Source organism: Zootoca vivipara, chromosome 5, assembly GCF_965207765.1.
Source record: "Zootoca vivipara chromosome 5, rZooViv2.hap1.1, whole genome shotgun sequence".
Lineage (NCBI taxonomy): Eukaryota > Metazoa > Chordata > Lepidosauria > Squamata > Lacertidae > Zootoca > Zootoca vivipara.
In genome coordinates this window covers 42728199-42756178 of record NC_142588.1, presented here as the reverse complement: position 1 = coordinate 42756178, position 27980 = coordinate 42728199, and the positions used below count along the sequence as shown (strand labels likewise).

The following is a 27980-nucleotide window of genomic DNA, read 5'->3' as shown; positions in this document are numbered from 1 at the left end:
TTATGAAATAAGCAGAGATATAAAAAGGGCCGGGAAAAGTGACCACCTGTCTTCAGCAAAATGAAAGCTTTCAGGCAATGCATTTTCTTGGCACTTTTATTTGGTTTGACTCTTGCTGAAAATAAGCTGAAGGAAGTCCAAGGTATGAAAGTTTCAAAAACTTTTTTTAAAAAATTGATTTAAAGCCATGAACTTTTAAGCTGCAACTGCTTCTAAATCACAATGTTTGCTTCAAATGTTAAACCGTCTTACAAATGTCTGCCGTTTTACAACCTGAATCCTACGCTTGGTTTGGCATTTCCACATTTTGTAAAGCATTTAAAAAATCCAAATTGCTACTTTAGGAAATTAAACAGTGATGTTCAGGAACAGGGAAAGCAGCTTAAATTATATTTGGCTGCAACAGTTGATAAGGATTTTGCCTACAGCTGGAAGAACAGCTGTTGTGGTGCTCCGATTCAAAGCATATTGTAATTCATGCAATAAAATGATTAAATGGCTGTTTTGAGAGGTCTATGAGATCTATATTTATCATTACTAGTGATTGATCATTCGATGTTTTAGGCCAAGGTCTTCCATAAAATCCTACTGAGGTTAACCAATGGTTTCTGATTTTCTAAACACAGCAAAAAGTGCATGTGGTAATATACTGAATGCTAACTATAAAGCACTGCCGCTTACAGTCAAGGCAAATGAAAATTGTATCTGGCAAATACAGAGAGATGGTAATGCAACTGTGAATGTGAATGAAAAAATCAGGCTCATCTTCTCTTTCTATGAGTGAGTATTCTTTAAATGGGTTGTGAACAGTACAGCTGAAAAGCACATATTTGGGATTACTTTTCAAGTACTTTGAGATTGACTGAAGTACAGCTAAAGGTACACTGATAAGACTGAATTTTCGAAGGTTATACCAACAGCTAGTTTCCTTTTCTTTCTTTCTTTTTAAAAAATAGTTTATTTGCCGCAGCATATATTTGAAACATTCTCATAATCTTAAAAACCATAAAATAACACATCATGTGCTCCAATCTCATTAAAAGGAAGGAGCACATTATATCTACAACAATTTGAAAGGTTAAAATGTATACTTCAAGTATTCCAAACTAAGTTACTGCTAGTTCCACATGCCACAAAGTTGCTTTAGATTCAAGGAAGCATTAACCCCCAGCATCCTTTATTGCCCACTTGCACCTAAAATTGTTTTTTTTCCCACATTAATTTCTCAGGCATTATTTTATTTTTATTATTTATTTAATTTATGTAGCACCCTACACCGCCAGGTCTCATAGATAAACTATAGAAAGGAGGGCTAGCAAGAGATAGAGAAACATCACACCATATTCACAGGGAATTATAGCCAATGGCAGGTTCTTATTTTGAACGAACATTCAAGCTGTGTGTGTGTGTGACTCTAATGCTAGTCTTTTTACCTTTACTTTTAGTCTTTGTGTATCTTTGTGATTTAAGATATCTTTGTGATATATTTTTGATTAAATCACAACAAACAAACAAATGCTTTTGATCATTTAGAATTCCAAAGCTACGGTCCTGTATTCAACGTAGCGCTAAGCAGATTGTTCCATCAGTGGATTTCCACTTGTACAATGGCACTTTCCCATCCCTGGATGTCCCTTAAATCTGTCACCTAACCCTCCAGAACTGATCTGGGGATGGCACAAGGCATATGCAGAGGAAGGAGAGGGAAGGAAACCTATTTGCACTCATACTAATACTTGCACTAGTGCAGAAACATAACTCAATACTATCCATTTTTTAAACTGTTTTTAAATTTGTGAAGTGCCCAATGGAAATGATAAATTTGGTGTTTTATACGTGCCAAAAATAAATGAACACATTTACCCAAGACCAAGCCCTATTGAGCATAAGGGGTTGTACTTCTGAGTCGACAGAAGTAATACATACACAAGGCAAGCTGGATCCTCTGCTATATTTAGTAACTAATGGTGTCTTTCCCCTGCTGCTCCAGATTCAATCCATCATCTACATGTGACAGAGAAAATATTGAAGTATATGATGGTCCTTCAACGGATGCGCCTCTCTTGGGACGAGTGTGCAAAACTCACATATCTGTTCCCGTCTTCCACTCATCTTCTGGCTCCTTAACATTTCGCATCTCAACAGACTCCACAGAATTTGCACGGACCATATTTGCATTTTATTACTTCATCTCACCAGATTCACGTGAGTCATCATCAAACGTCCTTCATGAGTGGCAATGAGGGGGAAATTTCTTGAAAATGAATCAGCTTACCTAGTTAGTCAGCATTTAACAAGCCTTCTATTATTGTTGCACTTCCTGTGTATTCGCCTCTCACACGCCACTTTAAGTTGCCACAAGAATCCATACCTTGTCATGCTTGCTGTAAAAGACTTAACAAGGCAATCCAGAATTTGTACTTTCCAAGTGAACTATATTTTTATAGACATTTGTCACATACACTTCAAGCATGATGATTTGCCATTTAGCCAATGAAGAATATCAATTTAGCAGCTGTAATGCTAAATATCTATGGGTCATAGATATTCAGGAGAATGTCCTGCTTCTGGTTAATTCTTTGTTTTGTTTTGCACAAGATAAGTACGGTATGATAAACATAACTGATGACTGTTTACTTTATTTCACAGCTGAAATTGAAAACTGCGGGGGTCTCCTTACTGGCCCAGCTGGATCATTCGTCAGCCCCAATTACCCCAAGCCACATCCAGAATTTGCATATTGTGTATGGCACATACAAACAGAAGAAAATTCCAAGATAAATTTAACTTTCAATGACATTTTGCAAGTATACTTTCATATTTCATATCATCTTACCTTATTGGGGATGGAATTGTGAAGATCAACAAGCAAAACATGCAAAAAACCAGATATGTGGGTTCTGCACATGCGAGGGCCTAACACAAGGCCCTCGCATGAGCCTATGCAGCTCTTTGGATCCCAGCTAAAACATTTAGTTTTTTGTGGTATCCTTATGCATCTTCATGATGTTTTATAGCCCTGCCCCTGCTCATCACAAAAATGTAATGACATACTGGAGCGGGGAGACCGTATCATCAACAGCCAGAGTGGTGTAGTGGTTAGAGCACCAGACCCAGGTTCAAATCCCCACTCATCCGGAAAGCTCACTGGGTGACCATGGGCTAGTCACTACCATTTAGTCTGCCCTATCCTACAGGGTAAAACAGGATAAGAACCATTCTGGGCTTCTTTTGGAAAACAGATAGGATTTTTTTTAAGGTGTGTTACCTGGAAGGTGTGTTACCTGGAAGTCACTGAAGGACCACATAGATGAAAATAAAAACTGCTGCTACTGCTGCTACCATCAGTTATCTAACATTTTTCTTTATGTATGCAGTCTAGAACTAGATGATAAGTGCAGATTTGATTTCCTCGCCATCTATGATGGTGCGACAACTGACTCTGGCTTAATCAAACAAGTATGTGGGCGCAAATCTGCTGCATTTCAGTCTTCTTCCAATGTGATGACCGTTGCATTGTCTACCGACTATGCCAATTCATACAAGGGCTTTTCTGCTCACTACACAAGTGAACCAATACCAGTACCACCAACAGTAGAGCCCAACAGTAAGTCTTATTTCTCTAGAATGATTCTTGACTGCTTTATATGTGTATATAGAGAGCCTGAAGATTCATTATATGTGAGATGTGCTGGTCTTTTCAATGTGGTATGTACAAATAAGCAGAGAGGAATATGATCTATTGCATCATCTCTGGTCTCTGAAACATGGCAGGAAGTCTCGCCAAATTTGCTTCTTTCACATGCTCTGGGATTGAAATTCTGCAAAGCCATGTGACAGTTAGGGATGACTGCTCCTTCTGTAGCCAGTTGCACAATTATTATCCATGTAACACCTAGAATGGACTATTGCAATGTGTTGGCAAGAAGCTGCTTTTGAAGACTGTTCAGAAAATGTATTTCATACAAAATGCCTGTGTTAAGCTGCTGATTGGAACTGATTAGAGGGGGGCATACCCCACTAGTAATTGAAATAACTTCATTAGGCTAATAAAAGCATTATCCTCTGCAAAGAATGAACTTTGGCACTGCGTTGGAGTCCTTGGGTGTGAATTTTGTTGCCTGTGCAAAAGGAGGCAGTGCTAGAGCCCACAAAGAATAACTAGGACATTACCACAGCAGAGGCAGTTCTGTACGAATTGTATTTTATTCTTTGCTTTCCTCCCTTCTTATATTGTCAGAATCCATCAGTTGTTCTTCAGACATGATGACAGTTATTCTCAGCAAATCTTATTTGGATGCACTTGGCTATGATGAAAATGACTTGACGCTAAATGACCCATCTTGCAGACCAGTTGCATTAAACCCAGTGACGTTTTCTTTTCTACTCAACAGCTGCGGAACAGTTAAAACGGTAAAAATAATCAAAGCAAAACTAAAGGAAACAGTCAAACCATGCTGCTGTGAACTGATCCTTTGAGCTCGCATTATGCCTCATCATCTTGTTTCCTATCTTGCTTGCCTCCTGACAATCTAGCTTACAAGGAGTGGACCCAAGTCTGTCCTGTTCCAGCCCATTCTTATCTACCTACAACAAACCTGCCAGAGGCACTCATGCCTGAGCTATCCAGACAAATTTTGAACTTATCTTAACATTTTTCTCTCCACTTGGTTGGTATTGCTTGGGGAAAATCAGCAGCATCAGAACCAGGGAGGTGGATAATAAGAAAGCATATCATGAAGGACACCATGGAAGTATCTCAGAAACATAAATGTCACATAATAAACCAGGCTAAGATTTGCTCCTTTCTTTTCCTTGGTATATGTAGGATTCTGCTGGAATAGCTTCAGTAAGATTCACTGAAATGAATTAAGGTTCACATCCCTGTGCTTATGATCCCAATATTAGACACTTAAAACTGAAATCCTATACACACTTGCATAATAGGAGTAAGTCCCAGGGAACTCAGGGGAGCTTATTTCTGAATAGGCACACATTATGAAATGAGCTCCATAGACTGGATACAGGGCGGCCCAATCCACCACTTGTTTCCTCAGAACGTCCCCCAGGATACGCATCCTTTTTCTTTTCCAGGACCCTTATAATAACACGTGCACATCAGAGCATAGAAAGCATAAAAAGTGATTATCAATATTGTGGTAAGTGCTGATGTGTCTCCTCTCCTCCACCTCCCTATCTTATGCTGACCCCAAAACACAGAGTACAGATTAGCTACGACATACAGACATTTGGATCATAGTGTAACTGACACTGTGGAAATACCTTTCATTGAGAACTTCATTGAACAAATTAGTTAAATGAACTTTTATTCTTTTTAACAGTATTCAAACAGCTTTTTCTTTTCTTTTCAAGAGACCTTCACTGTCTTCCAGTGGAGAAACTGCTAAATACCTAAGAGGCTGAACTCAAAAGGCTGGGCCATTCTGTAATCGTTTAAAGATGTGCCTGAATAACGCTAGCATGTGATGACTTAGTTGTTGTTTTTATATATTCCAAAACATGAGCTAAGACCCACTGGGTGCTCTTTTGCGTTGCAATATCCTTTCTTTCCCAAAAGGAAAGTGGCTAATGTTTTGTTTCTGTCTTAACACAGGGAGAAAACCACACGATCACTTACACCAACACTATCACTGCTTCCCCAAATGGCAATGTGATCACCCACCGCAAACAGGTTGACCTCATTGTGAGGTGTATAATGGAAAACAACTCAACTGTAGAAGTCATGTATGAAACAGAAAATGTAGAGAGTGTTGATGACAGTGCTTTAGGTAGATTCAATCTCAGCATGGCCTTCTACGATTCCGATTCTTTCTCCCAAATGCTTGGTTCACCATACTTCGTGGACTTGAACCAAACACTCTATGCACAAGTCAGTCTGCATTCCAGTGATGCCAATCTGTTAGTGTTTGTGGATACCTGCACTGCATCACCAAACCTTGATTCTACATCACCAAAATATGAATTGGTCAAAAGTGGGTGAGTGCCATTATAACTGTTCAATATGGTTGGCAATTACAATTAAAGTCATTCTTGGTGGATTGTAAGTTGGCAGTGGAAGAGTTTGATGAACAGCTTGATGAACAGAGGAGATAAGTGTTTTTTTGGCCTTGGGCCAAAAGGCTTGGCGAATGTGGGTGGGGCAAGGGAACAAATGGGGCTAATTTGAGACTAAAGGAGCCTCCATAGCAGTGGACCAATGGGGAAAGAACGGAAATACGTTATTGTGGTGTGTGCACACAAAACTGTATATTTTTGAAGTATCACAAAAATTGTAGGGTAAAATGAGACTCAAGCATCAGAAGCACATATATTTATCATGGCTTTATCATGGTTTATCATGGCTAAAATACAGTTTAGAAGATTGATACTCAGGGAACAGGAAGTGTTGTGAGGGAAAGCATTTGTAAACATTTGCGAAATGTGCTCCTTAGTGAGGGACGTCTGTTGCTGTCGTTATTAACTTTTAGGGAAATTTTTATAGTGTTCCTGTTTACCTAGGCTTTGGACCCTTGCAACCTTGAAAACATTAGTTTGAGAGTAGATGATTGCTTTTAGTAGTTTTAAACGGTTTTAGTATATTGTTTTAAACTCTTTTTAAAGTTGTTTCAGTTGCATTAGTATCACTGCGTATGCCATCCTGGGCTCCTTTGGAAGAAGGTGCGGAGTATCAATCTAATAAATAATAATAGCAATAATAAAATTATCCACCAATAGGTGGGGAGTGTTCTATTACAGTCTGTGTTCTTATAGCTAATCTCTTTATACTGCCCAATACTGATGCTATGATGATGGTGGTGGTGAATAATTCAAGTTACTATTACCCACCCTTAACCTTAAGGTCCCAGGCAGGTGAAAACAATTCAAAATACAATGATTAAAACAGATACAATTGCAAAAAAATGCAGGCCACTAGGCCAAATCTCTGTTCAATTGGCTATTTCTGTAAGGCAGAGTAATTTGTTTTCCACATTTTCTTCACTTAACATTAGTCCACCAACTTCCTGTCTGGTAAACATCTAATATTACTGCAAACAGGATCAAGCGACTGCTGATCATTATAAAGCGATGTGGACGTTCTATTGCAGATGCGCAGAAGACGACACTTACGTGGCTTATCCGGTCCTTGAACATTATGGGAGATTTCGGTTCAATTCCTTCAGGTTCCTACGGTATCAACCATATGTTTACCTCCACTGTGAAGTTTTAATTTGTGACAGCAAGGCTCCTGATTCTCGTTGCACTGAAGGTTGTCGCCCTCGACCTAAGAGAGAGCTTTCTTCCTACACATGGAAAGGGGAGGCTGCAGTGGGACCTATCCTCCTGAAGAGAGATCTCGGCTCTATGGATCGCTCAGGTGTGTATATTGCAAGAAAAAGACTGCCTTCTGGTGGGTGATCTTATATACACAGATATCCCTGCTCTTAAAACACTATCAGTAAAAGAAGCGATGGGGAACCCGTGGCTCTCCACAAAGTTGTTGGGAGTCCCAACTCTCTTCATCCCATTGGTGATGTGGGCTGGAGCTGAAGGGGTTTGGATCCAGCAGCACCTAGAAGACCACAGGTCTCCCAACACATCCCATGAGGGCTAATATGCAATCAGTTAAAACAAGACAGTCCCTGCTTGCACGGTTACAATGTTAAAAGGCATGACACAAAAGGGAAACAGGAAGGGAAGAGGGACATGGAAACTGAACATTTATAATAGCCCGGATTAAGAGTGCATCACCATCAAATTGCAGGCAACCAGTGTCCTTAGTCTTCAACAATCTCTCACTCAATCAAGCAAGTGAATGAAAGTGAAATGGATATTTTCCCAATGATTACAGGGGTGTGGGTGGGTGGGTGTGCACGTGTACATGCTGGTATAGAGGTAATAAATTTTTGAACTACATTTTACTCTCCTTTTTCCCCCTGCTTTTTACATTCAGATTCTTCTATTCAAGTTCATCCTGAGGAAAGCCAGAATACACCATCCAAGGGCCTGTATACCCTTACGTTTGTTGTGGTGGCTGCAAATGCTATCCTCCTGGCTGCTCTGGCAGCGAAGCATTTATTCACTCGAGAACCAGGATACAGATACCAGAAGTTGCAGAGCCCTTAACAGAGCACATCCGTTCCCTGCTTCAGTCTGAACCCTAAGTTTATGTAGACGCACTGGAAGATTTGTGTTTTCATCCATCTTACCTTTAAAATGTGATGTATGGAAAAGGGGGGAGAGGTTAAGTATAGCCTATATACAAGCATCACAGAGATGCTGTCCACCACTGGGTTTAAGGAAAATTAAACTTGTTTGGGAAGGATAAATGGAAACTGCATAATATACTTTTGACTAGGATTTTAAGGTAAGTTAGCTCAAGGAAGTTTCCTAGATTCTCCTCTCCTCTGCATCCACCTGCACACCTCCACAAAGAGCCTGTTTGGGAGTCAGAAGGGGATGAGGTGTTGAGGACTTCTGAGGGAGTGGGGGACAACTGCCCCAAATCAGACATTAATCTTCAGCTAACTTGCCATAAAGAAATTTCATTGCATTAAAATCTCAGGTTCCCTCATCCTCCCAGCAACCACATGTGCCCCATCCCATTTTGTTCAGAAGGGGGCTCTGGAGTGGCTTTTCAGTGGGGTGCAAGAGGCTATAGGGGAGGAAGGAATGGGAGATATTTTTCCTTCAGTTCTTAGGATCCACACTTTCAACTTGGGCATTTACGCAGGTGTATAAGCACTCAAGCTATCTGTTTCTACTTTGTTTTCTAAGCAGAATGTGAATTGATGTGACAAAAACACAAAAGAACCAAGCACTTTATACTGTTAGAAATTGTGTTGGTTCCCGTTGCAACACCAGAGAAATTATTATCACCTTATGTGCAATTCGAATTCTGGAACAGTGTGCTCAAACATGTATGGCATATTGCAGCAGCAGCCAAAGAGATGAGTGAATGATGGATAAGAAATGAAACAGACCTTAGAAGAACCATCTAGGAATCGGGGTGGCAGACAAGCCAAGATAAAACACCCACCCCTGCATCGAACACATCTGCACTTCTCCAAAAATAAGGCTCTTCATCTATGTAAATAAATGAATACAGGCAACCCCCAATTTGCACAGGGGTTCTGTTCCAGGTCATCGTGCATGACAGCGAAGGACACGTAAACCTGCTCCACCCTGTTATGCCCACGCTGCCCGTTCTGGTCCCTTCCAGGCCACTGCAATGTGCGCAGGTGCAGTTGTGTGTCAATTGGAAGTGTGTAAATCGGTCATTGCCTGAAAACAGAATTGATTTAATTCTTGTCTCAGTAGGACAAAAGACACCACAGTTAAACCTGCAAACTACTTTATTTGGAGAACTTTTCTTTAGTTCAATGAAAGAGGGGCAAACACCCCAAAACAGTTACTTTTTTGAAATGTTTATGAATAAATAAGTCCTAAGTAGATATAGAAAAGATCTCTGAACCGAAAAAATATTGGGTTGTTGTTTTTGCAAGTTACAGATATACGAACACTAACATTAGTGTACAATACTGGGGAAATTACAGTAACAAGTACAAATACTGAGATCTCAAGTATTTACACACTTATACACATAGTTTTGAAAAGCTTGCAAAATAAATAGTTGCCCTTGGAAAACACACACATTGAAGCCTCCCATATCCCAAAGACTGCTTACCTCTTCCCATCTGAGCATTCTTCAGAACCATGTTCTTTTGAAACATTATTGGAATTCTGAACCAAATCAAACAGCGCAGCAACTTTATGATCTAGATGTTCCTGAAGTTTCTGCATACGCAGATCAATATGGTCCATCAATCTCTTCTCCATCAGATCCATGTTTCTGGCGATGACCTTTTCCATGTGCAGAAAAACAGGCTGCTGTTCCAAGCTATAGTAAATGGACACACAAGAAATAATTTACACCAGCCCAAAATATAACTGACTGTGCATATTGACTACATGAAATTAAAATGCCTCAACAGAAGGCAAGGCACTGAGTCGGTGTGTTTCTGGACCATGTTATTGAACACCTAATATGATTTAATTCTGATCTGTATACAGTTAACAACGCAAACTTAGAAATTATAACTATTCATCTTTTCACTCTAAGTATAGGGTTGCCATATTTTGAAGAGGACACATTTGCCATCTTCTACTTTTAACTACAAATCACTATGACGACCCATACTAAATGTAGGCTATATAAACTGTGATATATTGCTAGTGGCAATGTTCTTAACTTTCAACAAACACCCTTTAGATGCCAATGTGTGTCACCATAGTTGGAAGTAAGCTGCCTCTACTGTCTCTGGGAGCCCTCTTGCTCTTTTTGCTGAGTTTCTACCTGAAAGGCCTACTCTGACGGCACAACAACTACAGAAGCTCCACACATTAGGGAGCAAACAGCCTGAATAAATGTGGACTGTACTATACAGACTCCACTCAGGCATAGCTGCCAAGTTTTCCCTTTTCTCGCGAGGAAGCCTATTCAGCATAAAGGAATTTCCCTTAAAAAAAGGGAGAACTTGGCAGCTATGCACTCAGGATGTGCTTAAAAACCAAACTGTGTCCCTTCAATTAGTTGGCAACAGGTGTTTTTTCCCTCCACCTACTGGGCTAGTTTACTAGATTATGACATGCATCCTCAACCCTGGAAGTCTTTAGTGTCACAGTCATTAATTTCAGTGCCTCAGTCACCACCTGGGTTAGGCGTAGAGGCGTCCTACCTGCGCACCTCAGACAAAGAGAGCTGTACAAGTAAAAACCACCCTCTCTTCATATCCATACACCCCCTGGTTCCCTTTCTAAGCCCCTGGAGCAAAGATAAAAGATTCCTACAGAGCACTGGTTCACTGCAATGGAAACTTGGGAGGGGGGTGCACAGCCAAATTCTCTTCTCTGCCCACCCTCAACCCCAAAAGCAAAGCCTCCAAGGAACGGTCTACTCAGAGGCAAGTCCCGCTGAATTAAATAGGGCTTACTCCCAGGAAAGTGCGGAGTTAGATTGCAGCCCTCCAAAGCAATGCCTCTAAAGGACAGGAGGTCCCCCCAGTTGAAGGGGGAAACCGGAACTCCCAGGTTAAGGAGAGTCCCCTCCAGCTCAGCTGCTCCTGTCCCATCACTGGGGCTCCTGAACTACTGGTAATACTCCTCACACCATTCAGTACTACCTGCTTTTATTTGCTGGTGACCTGGATCCCAACTGCCCCCTTCCTTCCTTCCTTCCTTCCTTCCTTCCTTCCTTCCTTCCTTCCTTCCTCCCTCCCTCCCTCCCTCCCTCCCTCCCTCCCTCCCTCCCTCTGGCCACTAGGGAAATCCGCTAGAGTAAAAGTAGTTTCCAAAGTTCCGCAGTCAGGACTCACCCCAAAGTCTGAATCCCATCCTCCTCAGATGCGGATTTGTTCTCACAGTGCTTATTCCTTTCATCTATTCGTAACTGATTTACTTGACCGCATACCGTTTGAAGGAGTGGAAGCAGCAGCATGGAGTTGTGTGCGTTTGGTTTTTCACTTCCTTGCTCTTGCAAAAAGGATGAGACCAAACCTTTGAAGTCATTCTGAGAAAGTACAGCGCTGGGCTGTGGAGCCTGAAGTCCTGGAGTCTCACATACATTCTCTGCATTAGGAATCTGTTTGTTCATATCGGCGTGCCTCTTTAATTCTTCCATAGCCATTCCAGCTGCTGCATGAGCTCTTGGAAGAGATAGCCCATTGGGCAAGTGGTCTAATCTTCCAATATCAACTACCTTTTTCAATCCATCAATGGTATGATTGTTTTCAAACCCAAATCCGTTTTTCCCAAAGACATTTTGTAACTTGCCTCCAAATGGAAGACCATTCTAATAGAAAGAGAATGTTAACAAGTTAAATGTGGAGCCCAAACAAGCCAATACATGCAGCGCTTTCTATCAAGGACTTGTTCGTTTTGAACAGGCAACGTGAGGTTGGGCACTACTACTCTTGCCGTTCTATCACCCTCTCAGCCTGGAAGAGCATTTGTTCTTTTCAGATCACATATCTACCACCCTCTGCTCCCGAATTCCACCCCCCTCTCCTTGTTGGTTCCTGTTCACCTTGGGTACCAATTAATATTGCTTACAGAAATGTATAGTGATTTTGATTTTGTATACAACACAATAATTGGAATGGGGAGACAACCAACTACATTAGGAGCTTCTACTGTAGTACAATAAATGAAGAAAAAAATTGCCTGGAAATGTGGGCAATCAGAGCAAAGGAAGAGGGCAGCAGGCAGAGGAAACTATATAAGGTGCAATCCAACATAGCGTGAAAAGGCATCCACTTGTGCAAAAGGTTCCCCCCCCCCTTGTTCTCCTGTGCACCACCAAACTCTGCTCCAGAAGGTTGGGGGACATTTCAGAGTGGATTTGGGGGGACCGGAGGAGGTGAAAGAGAAACCAGAAGACCCACAAATGCACAAGTGCATTTCTATCATACAACCAAGCTACCACAACTGGATATCCATAGTATTTTCACTCTTCTTCTCTTCACTACCTACTTACCAAAGGATCTTAGAGGTGCTTTAAAGAACTGCCTATCTCTTATTAACATCACAGTGATAAAATTCATTAGGGTGCAATCCAACCCCCGCCCCCACACAGTGAAGAGGCTTTGCAGAGCTGCCGCCACACCCATGCACCTGCTGCTCATGGCAGCGATGGCAGAAGGTGGGGCAGGACTATCCACCCCAAGTCAAGCCTGATGCTTTTGCATGACAGCAGCAGATCTTGCCCCAACACAATCCTACCCCATCCTCATCCTAGGAATGCATCCTTTAAGGGCTTTCTGCTGCTTCCTGCCAGTGGCCCTCCTGCCCACATGTTCTGGGGGGGGGAGAGTTTGGTGCCATCCGAGTGCCCCTTGCATCACTTCATTGGCGGCAGCTGTGGGAGGTGGATGGAGCTGGGAGAGCTGGGCAGAGACAGATGCCTTGCCTAACTCCACATCTCCTCTCCCCAGTCCAGCATAAGGAGTTTGCTCTGTTCATCTGGCAGGGCTGCCGATGCTGTCGTCTATTCCAGCTTAGTTCCACAGCTGAAATCTAGAAGGCAAATCTTGCCCTCGCTCTAGGAATATCAGCCCTTATTGGCTGAAATCCCACTAAGTGCATTCATGCGATTTGTCTCAGTACACAAATGCCACACATTGCTCACAGGGAGCCCATGTCCGCTCTCCACCTCATTCACCATTGACAATGGTCATTTCATATACAGTGGTGCCTCGCTAGACGAAATTAATTCGTTCCACGGGTCTTTTCTTATAGCGAAAAATTCGTCTAGCGAATCCCATAGGAATACACTGAATTTTTTTTAAAAAAAATTTGCCCATAGGAACGCATTAATTGAATTTCAATGCATTCCTATGGGAAACCGCGATTCGCTAGACGAATCTTTCGTAAACCGCATTCGTCTAGCGAGGCAACCTCCGCTCGAAAAATCCTTTCGTTAAGCGGAAATTTCGTTAAGCAGGGCATTCATTAAGCAAGGCACCACTGTATAGCTTCGAATAAAGGACAACGACTTACCTTCTGTTGAAATACAACCATATCCAGGAGTTGCTGAGCCCCAGGTGATAATTTGGATCCCATAGATTCCACTATTGTTTGCACTTTGCCCAAGTCTATTCCTGATCCTAACGCAGCAATGTCTGGCACAGGGTTCATACAGACCGGCTTGACTTGCACTATGATTTTACTGACGAGGACTCTTTGTTTTCCAGGGATGGACAGTAGCTGGACGGTGGAGGAGAGAAGGATACAGACAGGGGTGAACTGACGAAACAGTTAAATAGTCACTTTTCTCTACAAAATATTATGGATTATAAGCAGTAAACTTGGTCTAGAAAAAAAACCTTTTTTTGAAAGGTGATTAATTATGGAGTTGTTGTCTAGGGAGCACCATGATGCAAGGCTGGTTTTAAGTCACCTCTTCCCCCAGTGGTTCCCCTCTTCATCTCACAGATACATTGAGAGTTCAGATATTGCTGCAGAACTGGACTGGCCTAGGTGGGTCTTTCCCCCTCTCAATTCTCTCCCAGAAATTTCCACAGTAAAGTAAGAATCTCAGTGTGCTTCCTGCTACAGGCTCCTTGTTTAAGGTCCAGCAGCAGCTCAAGTTGATTACTGGTCCCTTTGTCAATGCAAGGCATCCAGGAGATTCCTGACCAGTTGCCAACACTAGGACTGACTGTAGAGACAAGACTCTCATTGCTCTTTGAAAGGAATCATATTTCCTCCTTTTATTTCACTACTCAAGACAGAACACAGAGCATGGCACTGTATGGGTGCTGCCTTTTTGAATAAATAAGATTGATAACCACAATTTAAGAAATAATTTCTGTAATTTCCTACCTTAATCTTACAAGAGGCTGCAGAACACTCCAATTTAAGTGACTTTTGATATAATGAAACCTGGTCATTTTTGCTAGGGGGAAAAAAATACAAGCTGTGGAAATTCTGTTTAACAACATGAAGTTTTATGTAACAGCTTTTCACAAGAAGCACAACACAGATTCGTCCAGTACACCTACAGTTTTACCTATCAATAGCCTTTTCTTTCTTTTGCGGCATGAGGCTGGTTGCCCTATCCACAGAGGGTCTCATTGCTAACCTCTCACCCTCTATCCTCCTCCCCTCAGTGAGTCAGATGCAGACAACTTTTCTTGGGGGGGGGGGGGGCTTCTTTTAAAAGTAGCTCCCAACCAGCATCCCAAATGTTGCTTTGCATTTCACTGCACTAGCAGAAAGAAGTCTGCATGGCAATATCAATGCATAAGTTGGTAAAAAAAAAAAAGCAGAAACAACAAAATTTGGTTATGCAGTGTGACAACATGCTTTACCTAATATCCAAATCTTCCATCTCACACTAGGTGTTTTTCTTTTAAATGGCAACTCTCTCGTTTGCTTTAAAACTTGGGTGGAGAACCTGTGGCCCTCTAGAGGTTACTAGACTACAACTCCCATCATCAATGACCATTGGTCAAGTTGGCTAGGGCTGGTGGGAGCTGGGAGTCCAGCAAGTTTCCCCATCCATTCTTTAGAAGAGACTTCCTATACATCCACAGTTCCTTGAAATGTCATGCCTGAGTTTTCAAAAAGATGCAACTTTAAAAATGATTCTCTTGTAAGAAATGAGTACGCTAGCCTTATGATGCACCGGAGTTGCCTCCAGGTGATCAGGTAGAAAAGTGGAATGCATAGAGTTCTTTCCTTTCAGTGTGCCACATAAAACTAACATGTGGGCAACCTGGAGAAAAAAAGGAGAAAACTGACCTGTCATGTTGGCCAGTAAAGACTTTCGCTCCTCTCCCAGTTCCACAGTACTCGTCACCAACGTAGACTTCCATGTTCCGGGCCTCACTGACAATGCCGAGACCAATAATTTCTTCTGAACCGTGGGGGTCACAGTGCAAGTACAGTAAGCATGGAGCTACGTTGCCATTGTGTAATCGTCCTTCAAGAACCACAACGTTCTCACTAGAAGGTGGGAAAGTCCATCTTGAATTATACGTTTAGCCAAAGCACTGACAGTTCCAGTTACTAAGCAGTAAAGTTTTGTTAATGACAAACTGCTCATGACAGTGTGTGTGTGTGTGTTTTAAAATACTCATCTTACAAGTGTTAGTTGGTGAATAGTGTTGCATTTTAAATTGAGATCAGAACCTGCGGGTGCCAACTGCACTGTGCGAACGAGCTCCACTGGGACTTACAGCGAGACTCGCTTCTGAATGAATGTGCACAGGATTGCACGGTAAGATATGATCACCTATATAGCTTAAACTCTGCATCTGTATAATAAATGAGAGAATAGTGATCTACCTCTCAGGACTGGATCTGCCCCTGTTGTTGCCACATTGTTCAAATACGCTTTTCTTCTGTTCCTGAATGATAGGACACTAGAGTATCTAACCATTCTTGGCTTGGTGAAACTACTGTTTTAGATCAGTTAATGAGCTTCTTTGGAAAACGAGGACTTGAATTCAGATCCACAGTAAGTTCAACACTGTAGCTGCTGCAATTCATTAGTGCTACCATTAATAAGCATGGTTTAAAAAAAGAATGGTTTTTGGTAGCTGCAGCTAACCATTGCAGAGAGCAATGAAGAGAGCAGAAAAATTTAAGAAAAATCTATTTCTGAAAAAACTGTTAAAAGACCCAGGAGTTCTCTGCCTAGCTGTGCTAGTCGCTTGCAGCAAAAACAACTAAAGGTCTTGTGAGCACTTTTTTAAAAAATGGTTTTATGCCACACTTATCTGTGAGTAAGCCCCACTGAGTGAAATAATACTTACTTTACACACTGCCATTGTAAAATAAGATTTCGTACTTGGATCCATGAAAGCTTGTACTACAACTTTGGCCATCTGCTCAAAAGTAAGGCCCACTGTGTCCAATAGGTTTACTCAGGTTTGGAGCCTATAAACATTATACAAGACACTGCCTTATTCAGAGCACTGGTCCCATCAAACCCAGTACTGTCCGCTGAATCCCTAGTGGATTAGTTCAGTGCTGGGAGAACCTCTTCCCTCTGCAGGCCCTGACGGTGTTCTCAGTGGAAAGCAGGCTATTATTATTATTATTACTACCCTGATTTGGAAAACTAGCTGCTAAACCAAAATAACAGGAGCTACCACGTGTAAATTGGGACCCCTGTTTTAGGTAGTGGAGGGTCACTGCAAGGTTGCCAGAATGGACAAACGGAGCTAAGACTTCGGAACCTAACTTATAAAAAGGGATTTGTTCTAGAGCTGTGGTTCCCAATATGGGGTACACGCCCCACAGGAGGGCAATTTGATTTTTAGTGGGGGGACAATTCAAGAATGAGTTAGACCAAGTTAATAGCCTTTTAGGCTCCCTGCACGTAGACCATTTGCAGTCGTTAACGGTCATCAACAGCTATCAGTCTGTCAATCACCCACTCCCTCCACCCTTCTGACTAATACCTCCCCCCACCATCTGACTATATATAAGCGTCTGGGGACTTCTGCTTCAGTGTATCTGAAGAAGTGTGCATGCACACGAAAGCTCATACCTATAACAAACTTAGTTGGTCTCTAAGGTGCTGCTGGAAGGATTTTTTTTATTTTGTTTCTACTACGTCAGACCAACACGGCTACCTACCTGTAACTAGATCCACATGACTAGTTCACAGGATTTCAGAGATGCTTAGGTGGGGCATGGCCAAAAAAAAAGGTTGGGAACCACTGTTCTAGAGCAAGTAAGAAAGCTACCCCAGAGGGGGGAAGGGGGGATTGGAAAAGTGTAATGAGGACGAGAGCGTATTCTTGCCAGGCTGCTGCTACACCCACTGGTCTTCCAATCAATCCAAGTTGGGTTGCAGCTGACGCAAGTGCGACAGTGCAAACTATACGGCCAAAGATTTAAGAAGCGGGTCCCCCAAGTGCACTGTGTTTGGGTTCAATGTGGAAAAGGTTGACAGCGGCGGGTCTGCACTTGGAGGGCAGGAGCTCTCCAAGGTTTCCAAGGCAGGGATCAACGCCGGGAACTGATGAGCCTGGGATCCTTTTCGTGCAAACACACACACACACACACACACACACACACACACACACACAAAGCCTGCCCGCTGAGTCACGACGCGGAAGCCTCTGTGTTTGTTTAATGCTCTGATGCTTGTTCAGCATTTGGCGGTCATTCTGGGTGTTTGGGGGGGGGGGTCTGGAAGGGGAGCAGGCCCCTCCAAGCCCCTCGAGGCCACGTCTCGGCTGCCCCTCGCCTCCTTCCCACGGCTCCCTCCCGGGGCTCCATCCAGAGAACAGGAAGGCCCGGGACCTGGGGCGTGTGTATCCCCCCTCCCGCACCCTGATCTGGGGCGCTTTCCTCACCCGTTCAGCGGGGGTCCCAGGGGCTCACAGGCGTCGGCTTCCCCCTCCGGGACGAGGCGCAGGACTCCCGCCAGGTCCGCCCGGCACTCCCAGGAGCAAGCAGCCGACAGGCGGCCGGCGGGCGCGAAGAGACCTCCAGCGGCGGGAGCTTTTGTGAGGCCAGCTACCACCGTCAGGCTGCTGCCGCTCGCCATGGCAGGCAGGAAGCCCCCCGGGCTCTGGGCGCCGAGAGGATGCTACGCGGCGGGACCATACGCGGGAATCGGGGCGGTGAGAGGGGGCGGTTCACGATGGGGGAACTCAACTTCCCAAGATCGCGGGGCTCGCCGGACGGTTCTTCCCCGCAGGAACTTCCGCCCTTCCGCAGCTTCAACCGTAGACGTATTAGCATATGATAGGATGAAAGCTGGCCATAGAGAAAAGGCTGTCCGCAGCCTGGATTCCCGGGTTTCTTTCGACGCCGCGGCTCCCTCTGGTTTGAGTGGTGAAACGGGGAGAGCCGCTCACGAGAGACTACGGAGGAAGCCGTCGCAGGGATTTGGCCGTATCCTGCCCCGCTCACCCCATGCGCACCCCCCGCCCCAGTAGAAGCAGAGAGAAGTTCATTCTCGTTGAAACCCAGGTCTTCTTGTGTGGGGGACGGGGGAAATGTCATTCGTGTATTTTGTTCTGCTTTTTTTAAAATTTAAGATTCGGCTTTTCAGCGCTCAGCAAACTCTGGTTAGCGCTAGGAAGAGGGAAATAAACTGCCCAGGATTACCCACTCCATATTGCACATGGGGTCTCAGAAAAGGTGCCTTGCAACAACCCTACGACGCAGATCAGACCGTGTCAGTAACATCCCCCGTTGAAAATTGGGGGTGGGCAAGGGTGCAATGTGATGCGGTGCATTCCCAAAATGCAACGTGCTGTGTGGAGTGTGTGTGGAGAAAAATGCATTTGGGTAGCCCTGCATTGTAGTCCACTGTATCAAACTATATATCCATGCTATTGTAAACTGGAGCTACATAGAAGCACTTCCGTCGTGTTGCAGATGCGCTACCATTCAGTGGATTTGTAACTGGCTTACTGACCGAACCCAAAGGGTGCTCATCAATGGCTCCTCCTCATCCTGGAGAGTAGTGACTAGTGGGGTGCCACAGGGTTCTGTCTTGGGCCCAGTCTTATTCAACATCTTTATCAATGACTTGGATGATGGGCTTGAGGGAATCCTGAGCAAGTTTGCAGACGACACCAAATTGGGAGGGGTGGCTAACACCCCAGAGGACAGGATCACACTTCAGAATGACCTTAACAGATTAGACAACTGGGCCAAAGCAAACAAGATGAATTTTAACAAGGAGAAATGTAAAGTACTACACTTGGGCAAAAAAAATGAAAGGCACAAATACAGGATGGGAGACACCTGGCTTGAGAGCAGTACATGTGAAAAGGATCTAGGAGTTTTGGTTGACCACAAACTTGACATGAGTCAGCAGTGTGATGCAGCAGCTAAAAAAGCCAATGCAATTCTGGGCTGCATCAATAGGAGTATAGCATCTAGATCTAGGGAAGTAATAGTACCACTGTATTCTGCTCTGGTCAGACCTCACCTGGAGTACTGTGTCCAGTTCTGGGCACCACAGTTCAAGAAGGATACTGACAAACTGGAATGTGTCCAGATGAGGGCAACCAAAATGGTCAAAGGCCTGGAAACGATGCCTTATGAGGAACGGCTTAGGGAGCTGGGTATGTTTAGCCTGGAGAAGAGAAGGTTAAGGGGTGATATGATAGCCATGTTCAAATATATGAAAGAATGTCATATGGAGGAGGGAGAAAGATTGTTTTCTGCTGCTCCAGAGAAGCGGACACGGAGCAATGGATTCAAACTACGGTACAAGAAAGAAGATTCCACCTAAACATTAGGAAGAACTTCCTGACAGTAAGAGCTGTTCGGCAGTGGAATTTGCTACCAAGGAGTGTGGTGGAGTCTCCTTCTTTGGAGGTCTTTAAGCAGAGGCTTGACAGGCATATGTCAATAATGCTTTGATGGTGTTTCCTGCTTGGCAGGGGGTTGGGCTGGGTGGCCCTTGTGGTCTCTTCCAACTCTATGATTCTATGATTCTGTATTATGATACAAGCTATATATCAGGACACCTGCTATAAGCTTATTAACAAACACATCCCAAATATCCAGCTGAAAGCCCCACTTTTGTCTTCAATGTATTCCATGACATCCCACTCTCACTTGGATCTCAACTGTAGCCCCAGAAGCAAAGGCATAACTTCACCAGGGTCCCATTTCTTGAACCAAGAAAGATCGTCCTCTCAGCATCTCCCTTCCTGGCTATATCTAGGCAGCAGAGGAAACAAGTTGGATCAAGCCTCACTCTTGGCAGATGTTCTCATTGCTGTTGTCATCATCACTAAAGGGTGTGTGATAGCTTTCACGTCCCAAAAGTAGACCCAAGGCGGCGGGTGTTGATATTTAGATCCCACAAAAGCTTATATAACTAGATAGTGGCTTACAAAAGCACTCTAATAAAATATTTTTAAAAAGAAAAAATTCACCTGCTTGATCTTTAGTTGTAGAATATATTGTCACTGGTGCAGGTTTGCAATACTGTACAATACAAACACTAGCATGAATGGAAACAGCAGGACCTTTATACAGGAATGGGGTATAATGATGTTGTAAGTGAGCTTCACTAATACTGTACACACACCTTTAAAACACATTCCCCTCCCCCCAAAGCAGTTTACTCCTTGCAGAGTTACAGTTCCCAGCAACTCTTAACAAACTTTAGTCTCCAGAATTTTTTGAGGGAAGAAATGTGCTTTGAACGTGCTTTAACCAGTATAGTGTGTACACAGCACGAGGATGCAGTCTTATACTGTATACACTTATTCCTGGGAATAAGTTCCATAGTTCTCAGTGGGACAACTCTGACTGGACATGCATAGGATTACACTGGGGCAGAGCAATTGGTAATCGAAACCCCATTCATGCCTAACTGGTGGGCTGGGATTAAGTGGAGGCGCTCCTCTGCTTGGCTCTCCCTATTGAACCACCTTCCTGCTGCATGCACACCCACTGGTGTATCCCTGCCAGCAGAAAGCCCTGAAGCAGGGTGTTCAGAGGGTAGAGAAAGGGTAAGGCAGAGCCAGCCCAGGTTTTGCTAGATCCTGAGTTGGCCTCACAGGTGTTGATTGCCCTTCCCACCCCGTAACACCGTTGCTACTGTAAGTGTGCGGGTTGTGGATGTGGATCTGGCTACGCTATTCCACAGCATCCTGCAGGTATGGAGGTTCAGAGTTCGTCTTGCAGCCTAAAATACTTTATATCATCACCACATCATTATGTTGAAAAGAAACTATTATACACAGCAACGGAGGTCCCGTATGGAAACACACATTTAATTTCAGCAAAGGCAAATCTAACTAAATTCCCTCTCCACTAAAAAAAAGCCAGTGCTCATGATATGCAGACATGTTGTGTTCCCTCTTAACACAAAGGTTGCTCCCAGACATAGACAATTTAATGCTATCCTATCGTTGCTGTTCTGTTTTAAGCCGGGTGTGGAATAGCAACACTGCTTCCAAACTTCTAGCATTCTACGAAGTGAACAGTCCGCCACTCCCTGACCCCAGATGTGAAACCTGTCTGCCCTTATTTTTCAAAACGGTCATAAAATCAAAAACGAATCTTTCCTGCCTGCTTGTGGTTAGCAAAAGGAGAAGCGGAACTGTTCAGTTGCATGTCTTCACTGGCCTCTAGAGAATTTTGCTGGTGCCAGTTTCCAATGTGGAAGCAGGTTTTTAAATATTACTATTGTGAGCTGGAGCAAAAAGTATAGCTCATAGGTCTTCAACCAATGGTTCAGGACCCACAGGAGGGTAGCAATGCAATCCCAGGTGGGTTTTGCAAAGTTGTTGCTCCAGGTAAGGCTGGTGAGCATTTTGCCAGCTTTCATCAGTGCTGCAAAGTGGTGTGAGAAAGGCAAGAGCCTTTTTTCAGTAAGTTATTTCTTGCAACCTCTATGGCCCACCTTCCTATAACTGTGCCTATAGTGAGGGAGCTTTCACCGTTCACTTTTTAGTCTGATTTGATGGTTTTCTAGACTTCTCCAAGAAAATGAGGATGCTGGGGATTAGAATTCAGAAGTGTCCACTGCGGTGGGTAGCTTGGCTGTCCAGCAGGTTGCGTCGTGGCCCAGGAAGCAATGGCAAAATCTAGCTGCAGGAGGTGAGAGAAGTAGGGGTGCCATTGCCGTATGATCCTTGCTCCACTCCCTGCAGCCTGAAATAGGGTTATGTCAAGGGAGAGGTTCCTTGCGGGGATCTGTTTATGGATTTCTCTGTACAGTTGCCACAGTCCGAATGCCTCAAGTGGATCCTTTTTCAGTAAGAAAGTGCATTTACAGTTTTGTGTCTCCACACACTACTTAGGCAACGATATAAAGAGAAAACCCAAGGTGCGCACACAGCTATCTGATGGATTCCCTGTCAGTACTGTACTTAATCAGCAATAGAGAATCAGCAAATTAGATGGTGGGGGCATACTCAAAAGGGAAGCCCTACTGGTATGAACGAGAAAGACTTAAGTTGTTCATATACAAAGTCAAATACATGTGGATGTGGATTAGTTTGGTCTAATTTGAATGGGAGGAAGGTGAATTAACAGCTAAATAATGTTCAAACGTGGACAAGCCTTTTTTTTCCCCTGTAGAGGGTTGCATTACTTCAGAGGAAATCTGTCAGCCGCCACTGCATCTGAGAGCATTTCTCTCTTACCCCTTTTTACTCCCCCCCCATGTAAATCTCTTTTTCTTTATTTCCCTGACATCTCTTTATCTCTTCTTCCTTGCATAGTGGACCTACCAGGAGAGATTGCTCATGTCAGAAGCCCGAAGTTGCAGTGGGCTTTTGAATTAAGAAAAAGTCTATGTAAAATGTAGCCTAGGGCCACGGATTGACCACCACTGTTTCAAGGGGGGGGGTCTTAGTGCTCGTCCTCAATCTGACTGCCCCCCCATTCTTCAAGGCAGGGGATGGCTGCTCTGTGGGACCTGCTTCTCTGGTGACACATCACTGTGCCAGGTTGGGAATTATACACAAAACATGCAAATGTGTTGATGAAAAAAACTCAGTTCATCACTGCCAAGTATTTCTACATTGTAGGTACATCACTTTCTATCTTCAGAGTTGCTTTTGAAAGGAATTTTAATACAGTTTTAAGGCTGGGTGGGGACCCACTTGCAAATGAAATCATTCTGGTGCAGTTCCTGGTCAGCCGAGTACACGGCTGCAACTTTAGCAACAGCATTGCTGTCATCCTTTGTTTACTCATCTCATAATAAAACTAAATCTGCTGGGCCGAGATTTTTTGGTCTTTTGTTTCAACATCTCTACCCCACCCACCAGTGTCTGTGCTACAATTTTGAAATATACACTGTCTAGGATGTCTTAATGGCTCTTTTCCGCTCGCTATCCTATATTTGTGGCAGTCACAAGTGGCATGTTCCAGGCTAAAAGGCGGATGTTTTTTCACTTCAGTTGTGAAAAAAGCCCTAGGGCTTTGTAAAATAGTTTTAGAGGAATCTAGTTTTGTCATCTTTACAGTGAAGTGGACAGGGTACATTTCTCCAGTTACACCGTCTGCAAATGGTAAGTTGACAAACCAGTTTTCTGCAGTGTTGGCTCAGAGAGTCACTTCCCCTTTCCTTGGAAGTGTTATCTGAATTCTTGTGTTACTATGTCAGTCGCCTGCCGTCCTAAGATTCAGTTCTCTTGCTCTATGGCCATTAGGTGAAATTGCTGGGGCATTCCAGGCTGGAACACCTTAGCCAGCAAAGCCGGAGGAAGAAACCATGTCAGAATGCTGCCTGTATTATTTAATCATGCTAGGACTAACCGGCATTGGAAAACCAGTGCTAACAATGGGTAAGTTTTGCTTTGTTTTCTGCCTGTTTTAAAAGCAATTAGAAGTTTACATTGGCAGCATGATGCCCAACTCAGTCAAACCAGAGTACTTGGAGGTTGGTTTAGGCTGTGATCTTTAGCACTCATATAGGGACAAATGTTTATTACAGGCTTCAAAAACAAAAACAAAAAAGTGCATTTCAGATCAGGGTTTTAAGAATGCTTCCTTCCTCTCAGAAGATGTTGTGAATCAGGCAGCTAGAATCTCTTGATGCAGTTCCTGAAATGAAAGCAGTCATAGCCTAAAAGGAGCATATTGGGCAATAGACTCAGTGGTTTAAGCTCCTTATTTATATATCTATGTGGCAAAAGTTTATTTTTCACGCCCTCTTCAATCTTTACCAAACAGTGTGGGTGCTATTTTTGGTAATATGTATTGAATTGTAAGCTTAAATCCAAATGCAGGTTTTATATATACCAACCTAGAAATCTTTATGCCAAAACATGGAAAGTGAAGTAAAATATAACCCAAATGAACCACAGCTGGTTAGGAAATTGTGGAAATTAAGCACTGTCAAATCATCAACAATGTTGAAGAAGCAAGGAGTATACAAAGTAGCATCAAAGAGTTGACATCCCATTGTTCAAAAAAGAAATGGGGGGATTTGGAAGAGGAATGGATGATGTGCTGCTGTAATATAAGATAGGTATGAAAGATCACACGATGAAGGACTTATCTTTAAATAATGTGGCGTTTTGGAAATGTTTCAAACTGACATTAGGATTTATCATTATGCAGAAGAGGGTGTGTGTGCATAAATTAAAGTAGCCTGTGTTCTTTAAAAACTGTTTTTGCTATAGTAGTATTCAACTGTTAATTAGTAGCATCGTTGTTTGTTTTTAAATGAACCTGGTGCATTTCTGTGCAAAAGGAAGCTAGTGCATAGTGGGGAGGGAGACTCCTTTCGTGAGCAGAATTATAGGTAACAAAGACAAGTTTTGTGTCAGATATGGGGTTTTTAGGGAAGGCCACTGTTTCGTATTTCAAAGACCATTTCTAGAAGATGTGAAGCTTGGTTTGTTTTTTTTTAAAAAAGATGTTTACTCAGTGAGAACCTTTCTTTAAACACTGATTAACAGGCTTTATACAGCACCATAGAGGGACAGAATTCTTCCAAGCAAGTTCGCCTGATATTTAAGCAAGAACAGACACCAGTGAGTCAGGCGTGTAATTCATACATTTGATTTACAGTTGCTTCAGTAGCTCAGTGGGTAGAGCCTGAGACTCTTAATCTCAGGGTTGTGGGTTCGAGCCCCATGTTGAGCCAAAAGATTCCTGCATTGCAGGGGCATTGAACTAGATGGCCCTCGTGGTCCCTTCCAACTTGTGTTGATAGTTCATCCAGTGACCAACATAATATGTGAACCAGTTAATTTTGTATCACTGAGGTAGTTTAAAGGTGTGTGCTGAGTGTCTTGTATAAAGATTTTTTTTCCACCAAGAATCAGCCCTGTCATTAGGTATAAAGAGGTAGCTGCTTCAGGTGGCTGAAGTGGGGGAAGATGTTGGAAAGCTGAGCCATGCATGCCTCGCACAGGCCTGTGCAAAGCTTGTCTGAAGCCCAGGGCAGCTGGCAGGCACAGGGTGTTCTTGGCATGACAGCATAAGACCGCCAGGCCCCTTGCAGAGTCTCCTGTCTGGCTTAGCCCTCCAAGGCTCAGAGTACCTGGCTGCCCACCACCACACGGGCCTGGCCAAACAGACACCTCCCAAGCAAATTTGGAGCCCTCAGGTGCTGTAGAAGACACAATCCCATCAACAGTTTTGAAGTAAGATTCGGCTACCAGTCTGGGTAGCTTCTACTCATGGAGGGGTGGGGACGCATATATCCATATTTCTTAGACAGCAAAACGTCTTGGGCTCTCCCTGTTTGTAATAATAGACAAAGCAAGTAAGGGGTGCCTCAGAATGTTGATAAAATATAGGTATGGTTATCAATCATTTAATGTATTTATCACCCCATTTTTGCACAAAGGCATTTTAAGGAGGTCAGAAATAAAAAAATGTTGAGAGAACTCTGTTCCATGGAATCTAGTATTGGGCAGTTTCTGGATAACTTGTTCAACAGGTGTCTTCTTTGTTTTTAGAAGGTCATAAAAAATTGACCAATGGCATATTGCCAACTGTTTGCTCACTTGCTCATTTCATTCCATTTTTTTAAAATTGCAAACCTTCTTTAGACAAGGGGGTTCCCAAACTAAGGCCTGGGGGCCAGATTCGGCCCAATCACCTTCTAAATCTGGCCCGCGGACGGTCCGGGAATCAGCATGTTTTTGCATGAGTAGAATGTATCCTTTTATTTAAAATGCATCTCTGGGTTATTTGTGGGGCATAGGAATTCATTCTCCCCCCCAAAAAAAATATAGTCGGGCCCCCCACAAGGTCTGAGGGACAGTGGACCGGCCCCCTGCTGAAAAGGTTTGCTGACCCCTGCTTTAGACTATAGGACTAGATCCAATTGTGTCTGCTCACTTGTAGAAAACAAACTCTACTCGTGCAACAAGACTCCCAGTTTCTCTCCTCCAGATTCTGTGCCCCCTTCAGTCTGTCCTGAAGGGTGCCCCAACCCCCTGGAGTGGATTTTGAGGGCACATAGGCTGGGGCTGTAGAGAGGAGGGGAGGGTAGAGAAGCACCATTGTGCTAGTGCCGGCGTCTGCAACATTTTCTGCCCGTGGGCCGGAGGATTCCCACGGACTATCGTCCATGGGCCAGACATGGGTCGCACAGGCGCAGAAGCGATTTCCGGTGCCTCACTGCCCATGTCTAGAACACCAGAAATGGCTTCTGCACATGTCCGCGGCTGTGCAGAAGCAATTTCCGGTGCTGGCTGCCCATTTCCAAAATGTCCGCAGCGCCAGAAATCGCTACTGTGGCTGCATAGATGCGATTTCTGGCACTGCTCAGCAAGTCCCCGCGCTGTGTTGCGCCGGTTTATCGCAGCGCTCGGGGGACTTGCCGAGCAGGCGGCTCAGTTCACGGGAGGCCCGTGGGCCGGATAAACGGCCTCCATGGGCCGGAGGTTGCCGATGCCTGTGCTAGTGGACTCCTGCTTCTGCTACTTTGGATCTTGCACAAAGCCTTTTGCAGGCTTTGAGGAATTAGCTTGTTATTAACATTTAATTTTTGTGTGGATCCTGCATAAACCATAAAGGCTAGAAATTGCCTAAAATTAAAGAGAGATAAGAAGATTTATTGGACTTGACAGGGCCAAGCTTGAAGAAAATCTGCTGATCTTGTAAGTATGCTAAGGTTTTGTGGGTCCCAACCTTGTTTTCTATAATCCTTTTAAAGGATTAGTCCAGGTCCTTTGGGGCATTATAAAATAAATATTCTTGTGACATTATCAGGCTGGTCTCTCCACACAAACTGAAAAACTGTAACCTTATTTTTAGGAGGGTATGCTCATCAGATCTCTAGGCATTCCACATATGAGATTGTAATTCCTCAAAGATTGACTGACAGGGTGAAGCGCTGGACGCATTCTCAAAAGGTTTGTTTTTCCTTCAATTTTTGTCCCCCTTTAGTGTTCTTCATATGGTGTCCTAGTTATCCAAAGCAAATAAAAAGCAAACGCAGCCATTTGTCCATAAGAAAATATCTATAGCTGTGCAATACCATTATTAAAGGTAAAGGGACCCCTGACCATTAGGTCCAGTCGTGACCGACTCTGGGGTTGCGGCGCTCATCTCGCTTTACTGGCCGAGGGAGCCAGCATACAGCTTCCAGGTCATGTGGCCAGCATGACTAAGCCGCTTCTGGCGAACCAGAGGAGCACATGGAAACACCGTTTACCTTCCCGCCGTAGTGGTACCTATTTATCTACTTGCACTTTGACGTGCTTTCGAACTGCTAGGTTGGCAGGAGCAGGGACCGAGCAACGGGAGCTCACCCCGTCACAGGGATTCAAACCGCCAACCTTCTGATTGGCAAGCCCTAGGCTCTGTGGTTTAACCCACAGCGCCACCTGCGTCCCCCAAATACCATTATTAGGACCAACCTAAACTTCACAGAGTTTTACCACTTTTTTGAGTTATCTGGGACTCTTTATCAAACTAGAAGTTAGACAAAGCAGGGGCTGGTGGGACAAAGAAGAATTCAAAAAGTACAAAATTTAGGCTAGATGTCGTCTTCTTCTAGACTCAGCCCC

The 27980-nt window shown here is 43.7% G+C and overlaps 3 protein-coding genes across 4 annotated transcripts in view; 2 read left to right on the top strand and 1 right to left on the bottom strand.

The window, feature by feature from the left end:
• CUZD1 (CUB and zona pellucida like domains 1) lies at nt 1–9899 on the top strand. The gene is made up of 9 exons (XM_035138410.3): nt 1–142; nt 627–780; nt 1991–2205; nt 2650–2803; nt 3378–3607; nt 4241–4413; nt 5615–5997; nt 7107–7375; nt 7952–9899. The coding sequence occupies exons 1-9, from the start codon at nt 61–63 to the stop codon at nt 8122–8124; spliced, it is 1833 nt and encodes a 610-aa protein (XP_034994301.3). The 5' UTR covers nt 1–60; the 3' UTR covers nt 8125–9899.
• On the bottom strand, nt 9336–18228 carry C5H10orf88 (chromosome 5 C10orf88 homolog). Its single transcript, XM_035138411.3, has 6 exons — nt 17871–18228; nt 15301–15504; nt 14380–14452; nt 13555–13761; nt 11373–11848; nt 9336–9898 (listed from the first exon to the last, which is right to left on the bottom strand). Exons 1-6 carry the CDS (start codon nt 18062–18064, stop codon nt 9682–9684), a joined length of 1371 nt encoding a protein of 456 aa, XP_034994302.1. The 5' UTR covers nt 18065–18228; the 3' UTR covers nt 9336–9681.
• Nucleotides 18229–18471: 243 nt separating this feature from the next.
• Nucleotides 18472–27980, top strand: part of LOC118096415 (disintegrin and metalloproteinase domain-containing protein 9-like) — a 32654-nt gene continuing 23145 nt past the window's right edge. The window contains exons 1-3 of one of the 2 annotated variants that reach the window (XM_088670453.1): nt 18472–18492; nt 23658–23792; nt 27226–27323. In XM_088670453.1, coding sequence (XP_088526579.1) covers nt 23720–23792; nt 27226–27323 — 171 coding nt within the window. In that variant the 5' untranslated portion in view covers nt 18472–18492; nt 23658–23719. Of the gene's footprint in view, nt 18493–23183; nt 23517–23657; nt 23793–27225; nt 27324–27980 lie in introns of those variants that run through there. The other variant, XM_088670452.1, reaches the window with a different exon arrangement.

Bases quoted from the DNA above. Each gene is read 5' to 3' on its own strand.
- C5H10orf88 (XM_035138411.3), bottom strand. From the start codon at position 18,064: ATGGCGAGCGGCAGCAGCCTGACGGTGGTAGCTGGCCTCACAAAAGCT. The intron at 13,762-14,379 runs GTAGGAAATTAC...TCCACCGTCCAG, and splicing joins CAGCCTCTTGTAAGATTAAG to CTACTGTCCATCCCTGGAAA. The intron at 9,899-11,372 runs GTGAGTCCTGAC...CATTTACTATAG, and splicing joins GATGGGATTCAGACTTTGGG to CTTGGAACAGCAGCCTGTTT.
- CUZD1 (XM_035138410.3), top strand. From the start codon at position 61: ATGAAAGCTTTCAGGCAATGCATTTTCTTGGCACTTTTATTTGGTTTG. The intron at 143-626 runs GTATGAAAGTTT...TTCTAAACACAG, and splicing joins TAAGCTGAAGGAAGTCCAAG to CAAAAAGTGCATGTGGTAAT. The intron at 3,608-4,240 runs GTAAGTCTTATT...TTATATTGTCAG, and splicing joins ACCAACAGTAGAGCCCAACA to AATCCATCAGTTGTTCTTCA.